Source organism: Pogoniulus pusillus, chromosome 29 (assembly GCF_015220805.1).
Source record: "Pogoniulus pusillus isolate bPogPus1 chromosome 29, bPogPus1.pri, whole genome shotgun sequence".
NCBI lineage: Eukaryota > Metazoa > Chordata > Aves > Piciformes > Lybiidae > Pogoniulus > Pogoniulus pusillus.
In genome coordinates this window covers 17,808,121-17,829,148 of record NC_087292.1, presented here as the reverse complement: position 1 = coordinate 17,829,148, position 21,028 = coordinate 17,808,121, and the positions used below count along the sequence as shown (strand labels likewise).

At 64.8% G+C, this 21,028-nt stretch overlaps 5 protein-coding genes across 7 annotated transcripts; 3 read left to right on the top strand and 2 right to left on the bottom strand.

Annotated features, from left to right (window-relative positions):
* Positions 1-202: 202 nt before the first annotated feature.
* On the bottom strand, positions 203-7,361 carry CTSA (cathepsin A). 2 transcript variants are annotated; one of them, XM_064167977.1, is made up of 15 exons: positions 7,262-7,361; positions 3,913-4,076; positions 3,673-3,784; positions 3,509-3,559; positions 3,220-3,306; positions 2,957-3,112; positions 2,594-2,685; positions 2,193-2,277; positions 1,979-2,070; positions 1,717-1,795; positions 1,452-1,600; positions 1,303-1,378; positions 1,116-1,205; positions 901-1,002; positions 203-787 (listed from the first exon to the last, which is right to left on the bottom strand). In XM_064167977.1, exons 2-15 carry the CDS (start codon positions 4,074-4,076, stop codon positions 704-706), a joined length of 1,419 nt encoding a protein of 472 aa, XP_064024047.1. In that variant the 5' UTR covers positions 7,262-7,361; the 3' UTR covers positions 203-703. The 2 variants fall into 2 exon arrangements, with proteins under 2 accessions (XP_064024047.1, XP_064024046.1); XM_064167976.1 differs by lacking the exon at positions 7,262-7,361 and adding an exon at positions 4,814-4,890.
* On the top strand, positions 4,755-8,732 carry NEURL2 (neuralized E3 ubiquitin protein ligase 2). The gene is made up of 2 exons (XM_064167981.1): positions 4,755-6,323; positions 8,390-8,732. Exons 1-2 carry the CDS (start codon positions 5,642-5,644, stop codon positions 8,503-8,505), a joined length of 798 nt encoding a protein of 265 aa, XP_064024051.1. The 5' UTR covers positions 4,755-5,641; the 3' UTR covers positions 8,506-8,732.
* A 3,921-nt stretch (positions 8,733-12,653) lies between these two features.
* ACOT8 (acyl-CoA thioesterase 8) lies at positions 12,654-14,948 on the top strand. 2 transcript variants are annotated; one of them, XM_064167429.1, is made up of 6 exons: positions 12,654-12,805; positions 12,891-13,027; positions 13,402-13,627; positions 13,892-14,049; positions 14,348-14,539; positions 14,670-14,948. In XM_064167429.1, the coding sequence occupies exons 1-6, from the start codon at positions 12,678-12,680 to the stop codon at positions 14,786-14,788; spliced, it is 960 nt and encodes a 319-aa protein (XP_064023499.1). In that variant the 5' UTR covers positions 12,654-12,677; the 3' UTR covers positions 14,789-14,948. The 2 variants fall into 2 exon arrangements, with proteins under 2 accessions (XP_064023499.1, XP_064023500.1); XM_064167430.1 differs by having other exon boundaries at positions 14,348-14,591; positions 14,623-14,700.
* Positions 14,949-15,294: 346 nt separating this feature from the next.
* Positions 15,295-17,394, bottom strand: SNX21 (sorting nexin family member 21). Its single transcript, XM_064168051.1, has 3 exons — positions 16,894-17,394; positions 16,602-16,756; positions 15,295-16,337 (listed from the first exon to the last, which is right to left on the bottom strand). Exons 1-3 carry the CDS (start codon positions 17,180-17,182, stop codon positions 15,666-15,668), a joined length of 1,116 nt encoding a protein of 371 aa, XP_064024121.1. The 5' UTR covers positions 17,183-17,394; the 3' UTR covers positions 15,295-15,665.
* On the top strand, positions 16,190-20,677 carry TNNC2 (troponin C2, fast skeletal type). Its single transcript, XM_064168057.1, has 7 exons — positions 16,190-16,322; positions 18,875-18,918; positions 19,603-19,654; positions 19,775-19,918; positions 20,006-20,120; positions 20,207-20,343; positions 20,423-20,677. Exons 2-7 carry the CDS (start codon positions 18,907-18,909, stop codon positions 20,452-20,454), a joined length of 492 nt encoding a protein of 163 aa, XP_064024127.1. The 5' UTR covers positions 16,190-16,322; positions 18,875-18,906; the 3' UTR covers positions 20,455-20,677.
* The last annotated feature ends 351 nt before the right edge of the window (positions 20,678-21,028 follow it).

The window sequence follows — 21,028 nt, the reverse complement described above, 5'->3', positions numbered from 1 at the left end:
CTCAGGGCAGCTGCTCAACATCTGCTCTTGTGGGAAGCTCAATTCTAGGCCTCAGTGACCCCCTGCAGAGAACAGGGCACTGCCTCCACCCTGGCACTTGCTGCAGGATCCCTGTTGTGCAGCGCTGGTCCTCGGAAAGCAAAGTGCAGCAGGGGCAGCAGAACAGGGGGTGCCAAGAGCTGGGCAATGAGGGGCAGAAGCACCTTGTTCAGAGAATTTATTGCCAGGTCCCAGAAGCACGGTGTGCCCTGGGCAGGGAGTGGGTGGTGGGATCAGCTCCGTGGTAAAGCCTCCTTCCCTGGGATCAGATGTGGGAGGGAGTTGGACAGGAGCAGAGAGCCCCCGTGGAGCAGCCCCCATGTGAATTGTGCTTCCTTGGCAGAGGCAGCTGCCTTGGAGCCTGCCCAGGGCTGTGGGGATGTGCTGCGGCTGCCCCCTGTACCAGTAGCAGCCCCCCAGGCAGGGACAGGGGAGACGGGAACCCAGAAGCAAGGAGGTAGCTGCAGCAGGGGCACAGCTCCTCACCCAGCAAGGACACAGCCCCAGAGCCCTTGGCCCCGACCTGGCCAGCCCAGCCAGCTCCAGCAGCCACAGCAGTGACCCTGTTCAATGGTGCAGGGAGCCCAGGCACAGCTGGGAGAGGCGATGCAGGAGGTGCCAGCGGTGAGGGCAGGCGGGCAGGCGGGCACTGCCTCTGCAGACACTAGTAAGGCTCATTCTTAATGAAGCGGCTGAACATGGTGAAGGCAGCGAGCGGCCGGTCCGTGGGCACCATGTGGCCAGCTCCCTGTGAGGAATGGGCAGCAAAAGGTTGATGCCAGCCCTAGATGGCCCACAGCTTAGCCTGCGCTGCCGCAGTGCCCGCAGCACTGATGTCTGGCACGTGTGCCACAGCCCTACCTTGACTGTAAGGAAGGCAATGTTGGTGAACTCCTTCACAAAGCCTCCGATCTGGTTCTCGCCTTGTTCGGAGTAGAGCCAGGGCCGGCGAGCCACCTGCACCTGGGACCAGCAGCAGCGCCCTCAGTGCCAGGCTGCCTGCCCTCTCACCACAGCTGGCTGCACAGCTTGGAGCCAGGGACCAGCCTGGCCCAGGCCCTGCTCTCCCAATTTACCTTCTGGCAGAGGGAGTCCACAAACCATTCGTCACCGAGGAAGTTGCAGGCCATGTCCACGTCCCCATTGTACACCAGGATCCGGTACTTCTGCGGGGCAGGAGGAGGGTGAGAATTTCACAGGGCAGCAGCCCCAGTCAGGTTGGCACAGCTGGTGCCAGGGCCCAGGGGGCTCCCCAGCACGCACCGTGGCTCCCAGCAGCTTCAAGTACTGGTCGTTCATCTGCATGTAGATGCGCTTGTAGCCGCGGTTCACCTCGAAGCTGCGGAGGAAGCACTGGCATCAGCTGTCTGCTGCCACCTGCAGCCATCCCTCCCCGCCCGCAGCTCTCTCACCTGCACACGTCCCACTCCGGGGCATCGGGGGAGATGTGGAGAGCCTTCTTCACCTCCGGAGAGTTCAGATACACCCTGAGAGCGGTGGAGTTGGTACAGGGTGGGTCCATCCGGACGTGATTCCGAGCTACCGGCATCCGGAACAGGTTCTGAGACAGTAAAGGGAGTCCTTGCCACAGCAGCACCCAGTGCCACCCTGCAGCAGCTGCTGCTCTCTGCCCCACTCGCCCAGCGGCAGCCCAGTGGCACGGGCACCTGGGCTCACCTGCCGCCAGGAGAACCTCAAAGGCATCCGGATGAAGGAGTTGCCCAAGTCGTGTGTGATGAGACAATCACCCTCGTACCTGCAGCCCGAACGAGCATGGGGCAGACTGAAAGCTCTGGAGGGCTCCTCCCTGGGGAGTCTGCAGGAGCAGCCCAGGCAGGCTCCACTTGGCACAGCTCACCACAGCCCTCTGTCAGCCAGGATCCAGCAAACCCGAGTGAGCCAGTGCCTGGAGACTCCTTTCCAAGTGGGGCACTCTCACCTCATGCTCCCAGGGACACCACCGTCGCACGGGGCATAGAGGTTGTAGATGTTGAGGCCAGACTCCTCCACGATCTGAATCATCTCCTGCATCTGCAGGGAGCCACAGGAAGGATTTGGGACTCAGCAGGATGCTCCAGGGCCCATGGGCCTGTCTGCAGCAAGGTGGGTTGGTGCTGTGCACATGCTCTGGGGGGGGGTCTGGCTCCCCTCACCTTGAGGGTGCAGTTCAAGTTGGAGTTGTCATGGAAGTTGCACTTGCCCTGGGAGCAGCAGAAGGCCTGCAAGTCCCGCCACAGCCTGTGAGCAGAGACCAAGGCACTTGCACCACGGTGCCCAGGCAGCAACCCCACCAAAGCCAGTGGCCTTGGCTACAGCCTCCCTGCCCAGCAGCACCACGGCATGCGCCTTGGCCTGGTGCCCTGCATGGCACATGAACAAATACCCATGGGAGGTGCCTAGGATGAGTGGCCACCCCCACAGCCCAGCTGCTGGCCCCAGTTGGGCCAGGAACTTCCATCCCACACACCACTGACCCAGCCAGCCCCATCCAGCTGGCAGAGGGGTGGCAAGCCATCACCCCTGTGGCCACCACCCTGCTGCCCCCTCCACTCACTCGGTACCCAGCAGCCCGTGGTAATAGGCAAAGTAAACCAGGGAATTGTCATTGATCTCATAGGAGGAGAGGCCATTTCCCACGGCGATTCCCTGCGAGGCAAGAGGAAAACAACCCTGCTGTGCTCCAGCTCCCAGCAGGGCAGCTGCAGCAGCAGCAGGAAGCAGATGTGGCTTCTGTTTACTCCACAGAGGGAACAGGAAGGGTCTGGGGCGCCGGAGGACACTGCCCCGGTTCACCGCAGCACGGACAGACACGTCCACCAGCAGCGTCTGCCAGCACCTCAGAAGATGAAAGGCTGCAGGGCCAGGCCTGCCCTACACCCCAGAGGGGGTCCTGCGTGCCAGTGGCAGAGCCACACACCTTCAGATTGAGGCTGGGGTCCTGCATCACCCACTCGGCCAGCGTGGGGATGTAGATGCCCCCGTAGCTCTCCCCAGTGAGGAACAGATCGTTCTTGGCGTACTCGGGGAAGAGCCGCAGGAAGTCCTTCAGTGCCAGGTAGTTGTTGTGAGCAACCTGTGGGCAGGAGGGCACAGGGGTCAGGCAGCTAGGCCAGACCCACTGTGCCCAGGCTGGGGGGGGGGGCAGGAGGCAGGTCGCCTCTGGCAGCCCAGGCCACTTGCCTCTGTGTCATTTGTGCCATATTTCTTGTCCTCGGAGTACGAGAAGCCAACACCAGCAGGAGACTCCAGGTAAAGTATGTTGGCAATCTGCAGGGACAGCAGAGATCAGAGACACTCCTCTTGGTTTGGCGAGGCCGAGGGCTGCCAGTGGCAGGGCCACATTCCTGCCCCACAGCACAGCAATGGTGGGGGCTGTGGGAGGACTCAGCACCACGAATTGGGCAAGAGGGCTTGGCTCAGGGCCAGGCTCTCCCCGCAGCTGTGGAGCGCAGCAGCCTCACCCCCGTACCTTGTTCCAGGCATAGTCGTTGTACTTCAGTGTGACCCCATCGGGCTGGATCTGGGGAGGCAGAAGGTGGTGACCCACAGGCACAACCAGGCTGGTCCCAGCAGGACAGCTTGTGACACGCAGCCTGCCAGCCCCTGAGCCACAGAACGCCTGTGGCTACTAACCGTGAAGGGACCATGCTCCTTCAGGAAGCCCTCCATTGAGCTGCAGCCTGGGCCCCCGTTCAGCCACAGCACCAAAGGGCTGCCCTGGGGGTTGCTCTGGGCCTCCACAAACCTGTGGACACATCACCATCAGTGCCAGACCAAACCCCGCCTCGGTTGCTTCAGGCACAGCCTGGTAGCTGCCCTGGCTGTACAGGGCACAGCCTGGCACCAGCCCAATGCCAGCATGAATCCACATACCAGTAGTGCAGGTGCTTGCCCGGCCCGGCACAGAGGTAGCCAGAGAACTGGCGGAAGGAGGGCTGCTTGGCCAGCCCGGGCAGGAAGGTCACCTCATGGCCCGTAGGGGCGGCTCGGCTCAGCCCCAGCAGCAGCAGCAGTCCCCACGGCAGCACCGGCCCCATCTGCAGGGGGGAGAGTGGGGGCTCGGGCACTGCTAACAGGGAACGGCTGCAGTCCCAGCAGTGCCCCACACCCAGGCGGATCCGACCCGTCCCGGTCTCTCAGGCTAGTTCAGGTCCTTCGCACGGTCCCGGCTCCCGGCTCGGTGCCACCCTCCCGACCCGGTCCATCCCCGTAGCCGGGTCCCTCGCGCGGTCCCGGTGCCAGCCCAGCTCTGCGTCCCGCCCCGCTGACCCCGGCACGCCCCTGCCCTCCCGGTACTGGGCTGGTCCATTCCCTCAGGCTCTCCCAGTCCCGGCCTGGTGCCGCCGCCGGTGCCGCTCATCCCGGTTGACCCCCGCCCCTCGCGGTCCCCCCGGAGCCCCGTCACGCTGATTCCGCGGTCCCCCCGGAGCCCCGTCCCGCTGACCCCGCGGTCCCCCCGGAGCCCCGTCGCGCTGACCCCGCGCTCCCCCCGGAGCCCCGTCGCGCTGACCCCGCGGTCCCCCCGGAGCCCCGTCGCGCTGACCCCGCGGTCCCCCCGGAGCCCCGTCCCGCTGACCCCGCGGTCCCCCCGGAGCCCCGTCGCGCTGACCCCGCGCTCCCCCCGGAGCCCCGTCGCGCTGACCCCGCGGTCCCCCCGGAGCCCCGTCGCGCTGACCCCGCGGTCCCCCCGGAGCCCCGTCGCGCTGACCCCGCGGTCCCCCCGGAGCCCCGTCGCGCTGACCCCGCGGTCCCCCCGGAGCCCCGTCGCGCTGACCCCGCGGTCCCGGCTCCCGGCGGCGCTGAGCCCGGGGGCACGTGACACGCGCCCATATGACCTCCCGGAGTCACGTGACAGGGGCGGGCCCATTGGTTGGCCAATCAGCGCCCGGCGCGCGCACGTGGGAGCGGCTTCGCGGGCCGGGCCCCGGGGGGCAACGGAGGGGTCCCGGGGCCGGCGGTGCCCGTCCGCAGGGGTCCCTGTCCCCAGGGCTCCCAGCGCAAGCGGCACTGCCTTGGCAGCTGGCAGCACAGCGGTGGTGCCCTGGTGGGCACAGCCGGGCACAGCTGAGCGCTCGGTGATGTCACCAGGCACAGTCGGCCACTGCCGGGGGCCACTGGGCACCACGAGGCACGGCCTTGGCGCTGCTGGGCACTGCCAGGTGTCACCAGACGCTGTCAGGCACCACAGGACACAACCGGCTACAGCCAGGCAATGAAGGGCACAGTACACACTGCTGAGCACCGCTAGGTACAACTGACCACCCCTGGGCCCAGCTGGGGGCAGCTGGGCACAGACAGACAGGGTGTTACCAAGCATTGTGGCATAGAGGGACATTGCTTGGCACGACTGAGCGCTGCAGAGTATCACCAGGCACTGCCTGGCACCATGGGCACAGATGGGCACTGATGGGTACTGTGTGGAGTGCCAGTAGGGTCCAACTGTGCCCTGGCTGTGTCCCATCAGCCGCAGGGTGCCCTCCCACCCTGCCCTGTAGGCACTAGGACCCCCGAGGCAGCCAGGCTGTCCCAGCCCAGCGGGGCTGTCCCGGTCACCTCCTCACGGCAGCTGTGATAGGGACGGTTAAAAATAGCGGCGGCAGCAATGGCTGCCCGGTGCCGGCTCGCCACCAGCTTCCACCGCGTCCACGGCGCCAACGTCCAGCTGGACGCCTCCCGCATGCGGGCCACACGAGTGGAGAGCTTTGCCAACGGGCTCTGCTTCAGCCAGGAGCCGCTGGCGCCGGGGCAGATCTTCCTGGTGGAGATCGAGGAGAAGGAGAAGGGCTGGTGCGGGCACCTGCGCGTGGGGCTGACGGCCCACGACCCCCAGAGCCTCGAGGTGGTGCCCGAGTACTCGCTGCCAGACCTGGTCAACCTGGGGGACACCTGGGTCTTTGCCATCACCCGCAGCCACAACCGCGTGCAGCCGGACGGGGAGGAGGCGCCGGCACGGGCACGGTGCCCGCCCTGGGAGCCCTTCCTGCTGGTAGCGCAGGTGCGGATCCCCCGCGACGCGCTGGTGGGGCGCAGCCGGCCCGGCCGCTACAGCCACATCCTGGACGAGCTCTACAGGACCAACGCGCTGCCAGCCACCGCCCGGCGCAGCCGCATCGGCGTCCTGTACGCCCCGCAGCCCGACGGCACCGCCGACATGCACATCATCATCAACGGAGAGGACATGGGGCCCAGTGCCCGCCGCCTGCCCGCCACCCGCCCGCTCTACGCCGTTGTCGATGTCTTCGCCTCCACCAAGAGCGTCCGGGTCATCCCGGTGGAGTATGGCTGTAGGTACCTGCCCCTGCCCGGGGGGACGTGCCAGGAGCTGGGCAGGGGGCTCCCGTGGGTCACCTCATAGTCCCCAGCAGTGCCACATGGCAGAGGTACATGGGGCAGAAGGTAGAGGGGAGTCTCTGGGCCCCGTGGAGAGTGGGTGAGACCCCACCCCACTGCCAGGTGGTGCTGCCCAAAGCTCTGCCCTGTGGGACTGCACCAGAGGTAGGGCAGAACCCACATCAGCTCCCAGCCACAGTGTGACAGAGGTGGGCATTCTGGTGGCTGTGGCACCATGGAGCTGTGCCCCCTCAGTGCTACACTCAGCCCTGGCCAGCCTGACACCCCTGAGCAGAGCCCAACACAAGAGGTGCTTCTGAGAGGCTGGTGAGCCCTCACTGTGCCCAGCTTTGCCAATGGGCACGTGGCAGCCAAGAGGCAGGCATTCTCCTGCCTTGGCATCAAAACATCCGGCTGCACCCTGCCACCCACCCAAGCACACGCACTGTGCCCCCGTGTCTGCTGCATGCCCCGGCTGCAGGGTGCCCTGGGCAGACTCTCGGCGCTGCTGCCAGGGATTGGGCAATGCCCAGAGTGCCTCGACCAGCTGCGGTGGGGCAGGAAGGCCAGGGCTGGCTAATGACAGCTAATTAGCACCGTGCTGGAACAGCAGAGATGGAGAATTAGGTGAGGCAGGAGAGCGACCACCAGGGTGCTGGCTGCCCTCCACCAGCAGGAGCCACCGCATCTGCCACTGGCACAAAGCTCCTGTCCCAGGGCTGGAATGTGGGGTTCTCCTGCCTCACTGCCTGCTTAGCCAAACGTGGGAGGAAGTGTGCCAAAGCCTCCAGCCCAGGGCTGGCTGAGGGGACACTGACACAGGCCACCTCACAGGGCCTCTCCTGTTGCCATCCCTGACCGCTCAGGAGGGATTCGGGCTGGCAACATGTACCTCTGGCTGTGGGTCCTCAAGAGCTGGCACTGGCACTGGCACCGCTGCAGAGGCACAATCTGGCTTCCTCCCTTCCAGTGAGTCCGCAGGGCTCAGATTCAGACCAGGCGCGGTTCAGCTGCAGGCTGGTGAAGTGAAAAGCAGAAGTGAGCAGCTGAGCTGCCAGCAATGTGGTGCAGAGGGCAAGAAAGGCAGAGGGCATCTGCCACCCATCACCCAGCACGATGCCGCCCCGCGCCAAAGCGGAGATAAGCGCTGCTCCAGCTGCCCGGCCGCAGCCCAAGGTCAGCAGCTGTCTGGGCACCGGGTGGCCATGATCTTGGTGGCAGCAGATGAACCAAAGCCCCAAGGCTGTGCTGGAGCCAGCTCCTGTTTAGCATCCGAGGACAGCAGCTAATTGCCCCTGCACTGCTGGGGCACGCGAGGCAGGAGGAACCCCACTGGGGTATGTCACAAGAGTGGTAACCAGGCAGAGCCCACATGGGCACCCATGGCAACGGCTCTGGGGATGGCTGTCCCAAAGGCTCAGGAGTAGTCCCTGTAGGCAGCAGTAGTGCCAGTCCTGGCACTGGCAGAAGGAAAGATTTCTTGCCTCAAAAGATTGCCAGGGCCTGGCCCAGACAGCCCAAGCCAGTGGTGGAGTGCTTATCCCTGGAGATGTTTCGGAGCCATGGAGATGTGGTGCTGAGGGACACAGCTCAGTGGTGACCTGGCAGTGCTGCAGCAGCGCTCAGACTTGGTGGCCTGAAAGCTCTTTTCCAGCCAAAACACTTCCACGGTTCTATGATTGCAAGCAGATGAAGGGATCTGGAGGAATGCACACTGTGGGCATGTGAGATGCTGGGGAGCTGCACAGCAGCCCCTGGGCAAAACCAATTCAAGCCAGACATGGAAACTGCAGGTCAGGCACATTTCTGCCCTCCCAACCTGCTCCAAGTCATGGGAAGAGCTTTGCTGCCCAGGGCCCTCAAGCTCCCAGCCCAGCCTGGCACCAGCTCTGCCCACCGCCTGCTCCTGCCACAGCTGAGCTCACCACTGCTGCCACAAACCCCGGTGCCACAGGGGAACCCTGGGGCCTGTGTCCTCCACACTCCTTGCCCAGCTCAGCTCCTGTCTGCTCTCTTCCAGTGCCCTCCCTGCAGACCCTCTGCCGGTTGGTCATCCAGAAGCACATCATCCACCGCCTGGCCATCGACGGCCTGGATCTGCCACCACCACTCAAGAGCTTCTGCAAACACGAGTGAGGTGTTGAGGACTCTGCCCTGGCTTGCCCCTGTGCCAAGAGCTCCCCCACAGCAGCTGGCCAGCTGCCTGGGAGGAGCTGTGCCCCTGGCTGCCCCCTTGCCCACCACACGCTGCCACTGGGCTGATGAGTGGGCAGTGCACAGAATGGAGTCCCCTCCTCACAGAGGGGTGCAGTGGGGCCGGTGACACAGCTCAGAGTGAGCAATAAAGTGATGCCAGACAGAAAGTGAGCGTGAGGGGATCAGGGACTGCTGCCTGACACACTGGCCCTGTGCTCACCGTGGGCACTACCTGCTGCAGGAGGCCCTGTGCACCAAGGCGCTGGCAGAGCTGGGATTGGCACCACATGGCACAGGGCTTCACCACGAGCCGAGTGCCAAGCCAGGCCTCAAAAGGGCAAAGCCCAGCCCTGGGCAGCTGTGGGGGCTGGTGCACTGCCCAGAAGAGGAAGCTGTGGCTTTGGGTGATTTAGTCCCCATCCTCCTCCCCCACTAAGGGCATCTCACAGAGTTGCAGGGGCCTCTTGTGGGTGCAGTGCCCGCTCCAGCGAGGGTCACAGCCAGGCCACGAGCCAGCGAGCATGGCATCGGCCCCGCTGCACTTGGGGCCTGTCCACAGCCCTGGAACAAAGCCGGCAGCGCCCACTGGGCTCTGGGCAAGGGCTGGGCTGGGTGGAGCAGGGGAGGGCCCGGTACAAGGAGGGTAAATTGCATCTGGGTGCCCATCCCGGCCAGGCAGTTCCTCTCTTGGGTAAGATGTTTACCCCGAGAGCTGGGGTGAGTTATTTCCTGCGCTGCTCTGGGCAGGGGTCTGGCAGGTGCTGCGAGGACACCCACAGCTGCTGGGCACATGCCTGTGGCCATGGAGCTGCTCGCGACGACCTGGTGCGAGGTCCTGCTGCGGAGAGCGAGTCCAGGGCTGCAGACCCTCCTCCAGACCGCTGGCCCCTGGCTGGCGGGGACGGCAGCTGGCATTCTGGCAGTGCCTGTGCCAGTCTGGGAGGGGAGGCAGCGCTGGAGCTGCACACAGCGAGCGGCAGAGAGAAGAGGCCTCCCCAGAATCTGAGAGGTGCCCATGTGCTAGGAAGGAGGATGGTGAGGCTGGCAGGCAGGACCTCTCCAGGCCTCCTCTGCAGCACTGCTGGGGGTGGAACAGGCAGCCCCAGGTCCCAGATGGGTGCTTTAGGAAACACGAAGCTATATTTAGCCAGAGAGATTCGATACTATCAGCTCAGGTTACAAAACTCGGAGCAGGAGGAAATCCCCAACCAAGCTGCAGCCCTGTCCCTGCAACAGGTAGCTCGACCGAAGCCAAAGGGTTAAGGGAGGGAGCACGGAGCAGGGAGCGCCAGCAGCGCCAGAGCCGGCACCGCGAGCGGGGGGTCCGGCACCCCCTGCCACGGCCCAGCCACAACGGGCGCCGCAGGGACCGGAGCTCGCCCGGCACAGAGCAACACCCCAGGCCTGGAGCTTGTTTGCTCTGCTGGGTTTGTCCTCCCCCACCCCAGGCGCTTCAGGCCTTTGCTCTCCACCTCAGCACAGCTCTGTTTGCTGTGACCCGCCGCGCCGGGGCTGCTGACCCAGGAGGGCGGCTTCCCCTTCCCGGGGAACCGAAAGCAGCTGCTGCCGCCACGCAAGCAACTCCTCCGCTGCGGCCCGCGGCCGAGCTGCTGCCAGCACAGCTCTCACCCGCTGGCTCCGCAGCCCCGCTCGCCCTCCCCGGGCAGCGCCAGGAGGCAGAGCCGCCAAGCCGCAGCAGCCGCGGCCCTGCCCGCTCCGTGAGCCGCATTGTCCTGCCCGGAGACCGGCAGAACTCCCCGGCACGACGGGGCCCGTTTATTGCGTCTGTTGCACAAGACGCCGCAGCTGGATGCTGCAAGGACCTGCAGGCCTTGGCCCCGGACCAAGAGGTTTCATCAGACGTCCTCATTCCACCGCCTCCCACGCCGCACCCCCCGCGGCTGGCTTATGGCCACCTCCCCTGTTAGCCAGGTCAGCTGCTGGCGACCCACCCAGCGACATCAGCACATCCCAACCCTCATTCCCTTTTTGCCCTGCGCCAGAGAACCCAAACTGCACCCTCCATGCTGAGCCTTCAGGGACGCATAGGCTGGGAAGGCAGCAGACAGTCAAAGCAGTTCCCACACATCTGCTCCTCCCGAGGGCTGGCACACGGCACAGCCAGCTTGGTACAGCAGCTTCCAGCCCAGCTGTCTGGCAGTCAGTACCTGCACTCGAACTCCTCTGCCTTGAGGAAGGACAGCAGCAGGGATTTATCCAGGAGCTCTTCAGGCTCTCCAAGAGGCCATCAGCACTGTCTCACCCAGGCTGCTGGGCATTTCTGGCTGCAAGGTCTTCCCCTCTGAACTTAGCACAGCCAGGATGTGCCCACAGGTCAGCTGGAAGACTTGGTTGAAGCAGCACGTGCAACTGCCCAGGTCTTTTAGCACCCTGTAGGCATCCTCCATGACCTGTACCCTGAGTGCCCTCCCTCATGTCTCTTAGCTGCACAGACTTCTGCAACATCACAAACTCATTCAGGCACAGCCTGATAGCAGGCTCTGTGCAGCTCTCACTCCTGATGTGTTCCTCAGCCCCTCAGTTAATCTCCTTCTTTCTGCACCCTCTGGGTTTTGCGGCCTCCAGTTCAGCTACAGGAGATGAAGGATTTCATCAGGGCTGAGGGCTCCCAGGCTTGCTCCAGAGCAGAGCCGGTGGGGAATGAGGTGGGGTTTAGGCTGATGCTGGAGAGCTGGAAGGAGCCGAAGGGCTGCTGGTGGACTCTGCAGAACCTTTACAGGACTCTCAGCAGCTGTAAGAAAGGCTGGCACCAGCTACTGCTGCTGAGCTGGCACCTGAGCAGGACTCTGCAATGCCTGACACTGGCGTGTCAGAGAGGTGAGACCCGAGGCAGGCCGGCCAGGGGGAGCTGCCCAAGCAGCAGGGATGGAGACGGGGAGCAGAGCGTGTCACAGCAACAGGAGGGCTCTTCGGAACACAGCGCTGCTAGTACTGGGCTAAGGAGGTGATGCGGCTCCGCACCGAGAGCCCAGCGCTGCCAACTACCGTCTCTAGGGCGCCGCCGTCCTCCCTGCACGGGACGCAGAGCCCGGCACCGGAGCAGCAGCTCCGCTGCCAGGAGGTCCCGCAAGAGAGTGCACAACTCCCTGCGCCTGCTCCCAGCGACAGCGACCGCAGCAGCCCCGCCCCGCCGGAGCGCCTCCCGGCAGGAGCCTCTGCCCCGCGACCGCTGCCAGCCAGCCGCGGCGCATCGCCCTCTGCTGGCCGTCTGCTCTCACCGCAGGGACGGGCGCGTCGCTGCCGCCGGTACCGGTGCGCTCGGGCAGTAACCGCAGCAGCCTTGCAGAACGAGAGCCGAGGTCTGCTAGGAGCTTCCTTTCGCCATCGCACATCTCCTTGGTGCCACCGTTACGCGGAGTAGTGAAGGGTACCGGTGGAGCCGCGCTCCTCTGAATCTCACCCTCTGTACTGCACCGGGAGAGCGGCCAGCGCCGGGCTGAGGGACCGGGATCTCTCCGCCCTGCTGCTCGCCGTGTCCCTGCTGCCGAGCTCCGAAGGAGCTGCCTGGGTTACCGGGAGCTGCTGGTACCGCCGCTGCTAGCAGCTGCACACCACGGTGCCGATACGCTTGCAGCCCGGCAAGAACCCGCCCGCGGCGTTCCAAAGCCTCCCACTCCGAGCCGGGCGGCAGTGGGCACGGTCTCGGCAACAAAGCACGCTCCGGGGCCGGCCGCTGGGCTAAGGGCCCGGAAATCCGGTACGTGGCGAGCTCCGGCCTGGCCGGGTCTGGGCCGCGCCGCCGCTCCCGGTGGAGCTCGGCCCGCAGCTCCGGGATAATCCCGCGCTTCAGCCAGGTCGTAGGCACTGAACGACTCCCTGCAGGCCCGCAACGTCCGAAACGAGAGCCGAGACCCTCACCCCCAGCGCCGCCGTCTCCGTTAAACCCGCTGAGGTACCGCCCACGCTCTCCACACGGCCAGTCAGAGCCGGCCGGCAGAGGGTGAGCCAACCAGAACACAGCTCTCTGCCGCCGCCCATATGACTGTCGGCCCTGTGAACCAATCAGCTTTCGGTCTCCGCCTTCGAGGGGCGGTACCTCGCGGCCCGGATGTTGCTGTTGTCTCTAGCAACGGTCCTCGGTCGCTGGGAAGATGGCGGAGGACGATGGCGGGTGCCAGGCACCGGGACCGAGGCGGAAGCGGCCGCCGTCGGGGGACCTGCGGAGCGTGCTGATCACCAGCGTGCTGAACCTGGAGCGGCTGGATGTCAATCTCTTCAGGTGCGCCGGGCTGCCGGGACCGGGCCACCGAAACCAGGCCGCCGTCCCGTCGCTGCCTTCACAGCTGCCGCCCTCTCCCCCGCAGGGGCCGACACCACTGGGTACCCGCCACGCAGCGCTTGTTCGGCGGGCAGATCGTGGGGCAGGCGCTGGTGGCGGCCGCCCACGCCGTGAGACCCGAGATGCAGGTCCACTCGCTGCACTGCTACTTCGTGCGGGCAGGTGGGTAGACCCCGGGGAACCGAGGGCTCCGGGCTGCGGGGACTGGGACCGTGCAGTGGGACGGGCAAGCCAGGGATTAAAAGGACTGAGGCCAGAATCGCGGGGTACTCGGGGCCGAGAGGCGGCTGTGAGATGGGGGACGAGGTGCGGCGGGTCGGGGAGACGGTGGGTTGTGGTGGCACCGGCGCCAGGCACTGAATCCAGCAGCAGAAGGGCAGGGAAGCTGGGGTGAGGAGGTGCCACCATCCTGGTTCCAGCACAGATGAAAGGAAGTGTGGGTGGCACTGCCAGCTCGGAGCCTCTGGCTCCTGTAGATCACGTCCTCCCTGTGGTGTGTGATAGCCCAACAGCAGAATGTCTCTCTGCTGTGCCAGGGGACCCCAAGGTGCCAGTGCTGTACAAGGTGGATGAGACCCGTACGGGGAAGAGCTTCTCTGTTCGTTCCATAAATGCCATCCAGTACGGGAAGCCAATCTTCACCTGCCAGGCATCCTTCCAGCTCTCCCAGGAGAGCCCAGTGCAGCACCAGTTCACCATGCCTGCTGTGCCACCCCCTGAGGAGCTGCTGACGCAGGAGGAGGTCATCGAGAAGTTTCTGCAGTGAGTGGGGTGAAAGCGCACGCTGGGGACGCCCTCTGTGGCTGGGCTTAAGAAGGCACAGAGTGAGGGCGACTGCCTGAGGAGACCTCCTCAGGACTGGGACCCTGGGTAGGACTGGGACAGGAGCAGAGAACAGGACAGAGTAGGACCTGTGCCTAGCACAGGACAGGACTCTCCACATGGCCTTGGCTTCCCAGTCCAAAACTGCTGCCAGCAGGACACACTCCTGGCCTGCCTGGCATTAACCTCTGTATTGGTCTACAGGGACCCTGATCTGGCAGAGAAGTACAGGAAACACCTGCACAAGATCCAGGCAGAAGATGTGCCGATCGAGATCAAACCTGTCAACCCGCCAGACAAATTCCAGCTGAAGGCGCAGAAGCCAAAGCAGCTCCTCTGGGTGCGAGCCCGAGGGCACATAGGTGGGTGCAGCTGCCCTGCAAGTTGAGGGCACAGGCTTGGACTGACAATGCGGTGGGATGAGAGAGCTGCAGCCTGTCGAGGCTGACATACAGATGTGGGTGCTGGAGTAGGAAGCGACGCTCAGGTACTGTGCTCAGCCACTCTGGGCGTTCCCCACGGAGCAGGGCCAGAGGAGTGGGGCTGACAGAGCATCTTGGCACAGCACTCTGGGCAAGCATGGCTCCTGGGGCATTGCCTGATGCCACGGGCTTGTCCCACAGCCACCCTACAGGGATGGGCAGTGCCAGCTCTTTGCAGGAGAGACTGATATGAAGGTGCACTGCTGCGTGGCTGCCTACATCTCTGACTACGCCTTCCTGGGCACGGCGCTGCTCCCGCACTGGCAGTACCGCACCAGGTTCATGGTGTCCCTCGACCATTCCATGTGGTTCCATGCACCCTTCCGATCAGACCACTGGATGCTGTACGAGTGCGAGAGCCCCTGGGCTGGTGAGTACCCACTGTGTGCCTTGGGGTCCCCTACAGCAACGGCCAGCCCTGCCTGTCCCAGGGGCAGTAAAGGACAGCCCTGCCTGTCCCAGGGGCAGGTGGGCTGCAGTCTGACAGAGCATCTCTGCAGGTGGGTCCCGGGCACTGGTGCAGGGACGGCTGTGGCGCAGAGACGGGGTCCTGGCTGTCACCTGTGTACAGGAAGGAGTCATCAGGGTGGAGCAAATGCCAAGCTTGAGCAAGCTCTAGCTAGGAAACCTCCATGAGCTGTTGGCCTGGGCACACCAAAGGAGGGTCCTGAGCTCCCTGCAGAGGCATCTGCTGTGACCAGCTGCCAGCTGCACAGGATGTAACTGCACACGACCATCAGACACCCTTCTGCCTTAAATAAAGCCATCAAGTGACCAGCTGGGCCCTGTCCCCTGGAGTTTGTCCCCCAAGCCCTGTGACAACGCTCAAGAGCAGGCACAGCCAGGGGCACCAGGGCTGGCTTTGCCTCTGCAGCAGGAAAAGTGCCACTGTCACATGTGGCTTCCCCTTCTCACTTCTGCTGCCCTCTTCATGCCCTGGCACTTGTGTCAGTCACTGCTTCTGCTTGTCCTCACCCTCCTGCTCCAGGATAGGCTCCAAGAGCTGGGGAAAGAGGATGAGGTAGCTCCTAGCTTAGCTGGGGGAGCTCAGGGCTTGCTGCTGCTGGTGCCTCGGGAGAAGTGAAGCAGAACAGATGCAGCCTGTGCCTGCTTCTCACCAAGACCTTCCTGAACACAGTCCCTTTATTATGTAAGTTTTATGGAAGGTTCCTGGCAAGAGCCCCAGACCCTGTCAGAAGCTTTCTCGTTCCCTCACACAATGCCAGTATATCCCAGCTAGAGTCCTGTCTCTCCAGAAGCCCCCCGCAGTGGCTCAGCTGGCTCCTGGCAGTACCAGGTGAGTGCTCATGAGCACTTGTGAGCTCCTGGCCCTGTGGGATGGACTAACCACAGAGAAAGTGCATTTTCACAGCAGCTGCCAGGTGTGGGCTCTGGTGCCCCTCCTGACCCATGGCATCACCATCGCAGCTCCCTGGGGACAGCCCTGGCACAGCCCCTGCCTTCACGCCGCCACAGGCACTGGCGTGGTGGGATGCTCAGTCCAGTGGCTCCTTGATCAGGCACTCCTTCAGGGTGGGCTGCTGCTGCAGCGGGGGTCCAGCCTCCCGCAGGTCCTGCAGCCGTGCCTCCGAGCGCCGCTTGTCCTTGCCCACCTTCCAGGCAAGGTGGATGTGGGCTTGCAGAAAGGGCCCCAGCAGCGGGTGGCTGTCCTGGGCCTCCAGCAGCTGTAGTGCCTGCTCGCAGCAGCCGTGGGCCTCCCCCAGCTGGTCCAGCTCCTGGTGGCACACGGCCAGCCCAGCCAGCGTCAGGAGGAAGCGGCCCGAGCCGCAGACCCCCAGCCGGTCCTGCAGCCGGTAGGCGTTGGCCCAGGTGGCCAGGGCCTCGCGGTACATGCCGGTGCAGGTCAGGCGCTGCGCGGCACGCAGGTCCTGCAGGAAGAAGAACTCGAGGAACTCGGGGGAGCGGCGGATCTCGGCGATGGAGTGCAGGTGGGACAGGAACTGCTCGAAGGCTCGGCTCCGCTTGGCGATGGTCTCGGCAGTGAAGTTCCGGCGCAGCCTCTTCCTGGGGAAGGCGACGTCGGACATGTCGCAGCCGAAACGGCAGCGCAGGCGGCGGTTCAGCCGCTCGAAGTCCGAGTAGCGCCGGGCGATGGCGGCGGGGGCCTTGTCGAACTGGCCGGAGCGGATCAGGTAGATGGTGTAGAGCTGCGGGGGGGTGGCAGGCGTCAGGGCGGTGCCGCAGGAGCGGCCGGGCAGGGCGTTTGCCCAGGCGGGAGGGCGCAGGCCGGGCCCCCGCAGCGCCCGCCGGTGATAGTTACCTGAGGCTCATCTGAGCCGCCAGCACCATCCGAGAAGCACGGGGAAAGAGAAAGAAATAAGCACCAGCCCCGTGGGACCCCTGCGCAGGGAGGGAGTGGCACCCAAGCCCACCCCGTGCCAGCCCGTGCCCAGCCTGCTGGGCTCACTCACCACGTACTTGGAGGAGCGCTCGCTGACCACGCTGGCGCTGGTGACCTCAAAGAGCAGCCGCTGCGGTGCCAGGCTGCCTCGGGACCTCCTCCAGAGCTCCTGCAGCTGCCGCGTCAGGAGCCCGGCGCCGGGACGCTGCGCTGCGGGGCCCCACTCTGCACCGGGACACGGGGGTCAGCCCGTGGGCAAGCCCCGCACCCCGGCGTCTGCGGGCAGCCGGACCGCGCCACACTGCTCGGGCCACTCCCGGCGGGGAGCGAGGCCTCCCCAGCACCCTGACCCCGGCACCTGCCTGCGTCCTCCGCGCCTGTTGCCGCCACGGTCGGCTGCGGCGGCTCCACCAGCTCCTGTCCGGCACCGCTTCCCTCCTCCTCCTCTTCCTCCTCCTCCTCTTCTTCTTCCTCCTCCTGGCTGGTGAAGCTCAGGGTGCCGCTGAGGCGCGTCGACAGCCCCTCCGTGTCGTCCTCCAGCTCCGAGCTCTCCGGGCAGTCCTCGGCCTCGCCGGCGCCGTGTGCCCGCTGCTCCCGGGAGCCTTCCCCGGACAGCGCGTGCCGCAACCGGTGCAGGATGCGCGCAGCCATCCCGCCGGTCCCGCCGTGCTCAGCACCCGGCACCCCGCCGCGGGGGGACGGGCAGGGACCGCGAGAGCCTGGCCCGGGGACAGCCCGGCCCAGGGCAGCCCCGGTACCCGCCTTGTCCCCCCTCCTCGGCCCGCTGCAGCCGCGTTCCCGCTGCGGGCGGTGCCGGCCCGGTCCGCGCCGCGCTGGCCCGGGCGGTGGCGAGCGATGGCCGCTCCACCGCGGCTCGTCCCGGGATCCTCCCTGTGCGGCTCCGCCCCCGCCGGGAACCCGGATCGCGGTGGCAGGGCCGGCATAGCCGGGATCGACACGGGCCGGCACGGCTCAGCCCGGCGCTGCCAGCCTCTGCCCGCCCTCACCCTGTCAGCGCTGCTATTGTCCCGTGCCCAGCATGCCGTGGCACGGCCCCGGGGCACCTCGTTTGGATCACAGGAGCCCAACACCCCGGTGCCTGGCGCTGCGAGTCCTGACACACCAGATTCACACATCCTGGCCCTCCGCATCAGTGGTGCCTCAGTCCCCTGGTACCCCGCACCCAGGCTTTCAACCTCACTGTGCTGCAGCCACCATAGGATGTCCTCTGAACTGCCCTCGCCCTGGCTGCCCTCTCCCTGGCTGCCCTCGCCCCGGCTGCCCTCGCCACGCGCCCTGTGCCGTCGAGCCGAGCCCCGGCGCTCGCCCAGCCTGTTTTAGCGCCGCACTCGCTGCCTCCTCGACACTTTCTTGGGCATGTCTATTAATATCGAGGAACGTCCCAGCTGCTGCCATCACTCTGCCCTGCTCACCCACTGCGCCCCGTGCCAGCACCCTCCTGGACTCAGACCGGAGTCCCTGTGCGATTCTGGGAGGGCTTCTGCACCCCGACCCTCCTCACCTGGCTGCTGGGCAAAGTGGGGCACACAGGGAACTGTGCTAGTTCCACCCCAAGCTGCCACCCAGGAAACAGGGTCCTGGCAAAAGCAGGAGCTGTGAACCTTCTGCATGTCCCTATTGCTGGGACCTCGTGGGACAGGGTTCCCTCACCCTGAGCCTGCCCCTGCCCTGCGTACCCCTGACACCACCTCAGAGCACCACAGGTCATGGTCCACTTGGCTACTGTGTCCCCAAAGCCATTAGCCCCAGCCAGGCCCTGGCAGAGGTGGCTGGCACAGGCTGTGGTGTGAGGGCAGAGCCTTCGAGGAGGCAGCCAGACGTGACTGCCACTCGCCTGGGAGCACGGAAAGACTTTTCCGGACCCCAGTGCCAATGGCTCAAAGGATCCTACTCTGCATCCCCCCAAGGGATTTTTTTGCCTCAGAACAGACAGCTCAGGACTAACTCTGGATCTCTGCTCTAGGTGATGCTGGTGGCTCTGGGGCTATTTTTAACCCTCTCCTTGCTGAGCTGTCCTGGGGGAGGAGGGGACTGCTGCAGGGGGGCAGAGCCACCTTCCTCCCAAGGCTCTGGTGCCCCTCCCCACAGGGCTTGAATTTCCATCTCAGCCTCAGACCCACTTTTAATCCCCAGCCCTTGGCCAATAACGCTTTGGCTAAATTAGGTAAAACGTGCCCCTTGCCAATGAGCAGGGCTGGATTGCCACCACGGAGCTGATAGGCTGCTGGGGACAGGGGGTCACTGGCTGTGGCCACGCCACACGGTAGGGACAGTACAAATTGGGGTGCCAGGGGTAAGCTTCTGGGTATTTTTTTGCTGCAGGAGGTGGTGACTCCTCTAAGCAAGTCAAAGGAATGCCTTCCATGGTAAGTGCCTCCGTGTGCTGCATGCTGTGTGCCAAGGCAAGACCTGGCAAAGCAGGAATCTGGGCTGCTGATGTGGCTCTGTGGGTGGCAGTGGGGAGACAGCTTCCAGGGAAGGGCTGACTGTGGTGAGTGAGGGCAGAGAGGTGTTGGAGTGGTATAGAATCCCTGAGAGACATGCTCCAGAGGGGAACTGTGTGGCTGCCCAAGGGCGCAGGTACCCATGGACACTGGCTCAGAGCTGGCTGGAGCTCGGGGCCGCAGTGGCAGGGGTGGCAGAAAGCTGAGTGCTGGGTCATGGGACACGGCATCGCTGCTGTGCCGCCTGTGCCTCCAGGAGAAACTTGATCGGGGCTGACAGGTGCTTCCTGAGGCCTGTGACCCCTCTGGTCCCTATAAGGGGAGCTGAGGAGATCCCAAAAATAGTGCTGCGTGCCTGGCATGCCAAGGCTGTGCATGGGCATTGTGGCCCTGGGCTGGTGGGAGGCCCTGGGCAGGCAGCTTCCTGCAGCCCACCACCCTCAAAGTGCCCAAATGGCACTGGAGCTGTGGGAATTGCTGGGGACTGCAACTCACCTTGACATGGCATTGCCCTCCAGCTGGGCAGGGGCTCTCCCTGCAGCCCTGTGCTGTGTGAGGGGCTCCCTGGCACGATAGCCATAGTGACCCTGCTCCCTTGCCTTGCAGACTGACCAACAGGCAGAGGCCCGTGCCTTCCTCAGCGAGGAGATGATCGCTGGTGAGCATGGTGGTGGTGGGGGGCGGGGACACATCTGGACGAGGCGTGGGGCTCTATCCTGCTGCCAGGGCCTCAGCCCATGTGCTGCCCAGCTCTGACCCTTGCACCCCTTCCCCACAGAGTTCAAGGCCGCCTTCGACATGTTCGATGCGGATGGCGGCGGAGACATCAGCACCAAGGAGCTGGGGACGGTGATGAGGATGCTGGGCCAGAACCCCACTAAGGAGGAGCTGGATGCCATCATAGAGGAGGTGGACGAGGATGGTGAGCAGCTTTTGGCAGCAGGCGTTGGGCACGGGATGGTGGGTGCCAGGTGAGCAGCCTGACCTGTGCTCGGCCTCCTGCCTGCAGGCAGCGGCACCATTGACTTTGAGGAGTTCCTGGTGATGATGGTGCGCCAGATGAAAGAGGATGCAAAAGGCAAGTCTGAGGAGGAGCTGGCCAACTGCTTCCGCATCTTCGACCGGTGAGTGGGGGCTGCCATCCTCCTGGTTTGCCTGTCCCTGCCCATGGGGGTGAGCTGGGCCACATGCGGGGCTCGCCCTCCTGCAGGAACGCAGATGGGTTCATCGACATCGAAGAGCTGGGTGAGATCCTGAGGGCCACTGGGGAGCCTGTCACTGACGAGGACATAGAGGACATGATGAAGGACTCGGACAAGAACAACGACGGACGGATCGACTTTGACGGTGAGCAGCAGCCCTTGCCCGGCACCCGCGCCCGGCGCCCCGGGCACAGCTGTGTGCTGAGGGTGCTGCTGTCTTGCAGAGTTCCTGAAGATGATGGAGGGCGTGCAGTAAGCAACCAGACATTCCTCGGGCCGGCTGCTGCGCCCAGCCCTGCTCCACCGCCACCACCTGGGAAGAAGCAGCTCTGCAGCATCCGGCCCCGGCCGCCCGTGCTGGCTGAGACCCTGCCCCGTGCCAGGGCCCTGGTCTTGTCCTGCCGCCGTTGGCCAAGCTTTTCCCCTGGTCCATCTCATGTGCTTACAGTCTGAGCCTCAATAAAAGGGGAAAGGTGTGAGCAGCTGGTGCACAGCTTCACCGGGTTCCTGTAGGGAGAGAGCCATAGCGCTGTGCCCCACTCACTGCTCCTCAGGGAAGGTGTCTTGGCTGGGTGGGTGCTTTATGCTGGCCAAGCTCACCCTCTGGATCTCTGTAGCTATAGTTCCCACGGGCTGCTGGGCAGGTGCCAGCACTGACTCAGATTTTCTGTGTGGAGCAGCCCATTGACATGCTGGCCCTGGCCCAGAGAGGCTCAGCAGAGGCCTGGATGCCCTGGGGGGCTGATCCTGCCTACTTTGAAGCAGGGCTGTGGGGCCACAGGGAATCCAATAACATATGCTCCACACCAGGCCCAGAGGAACTGGCTCTT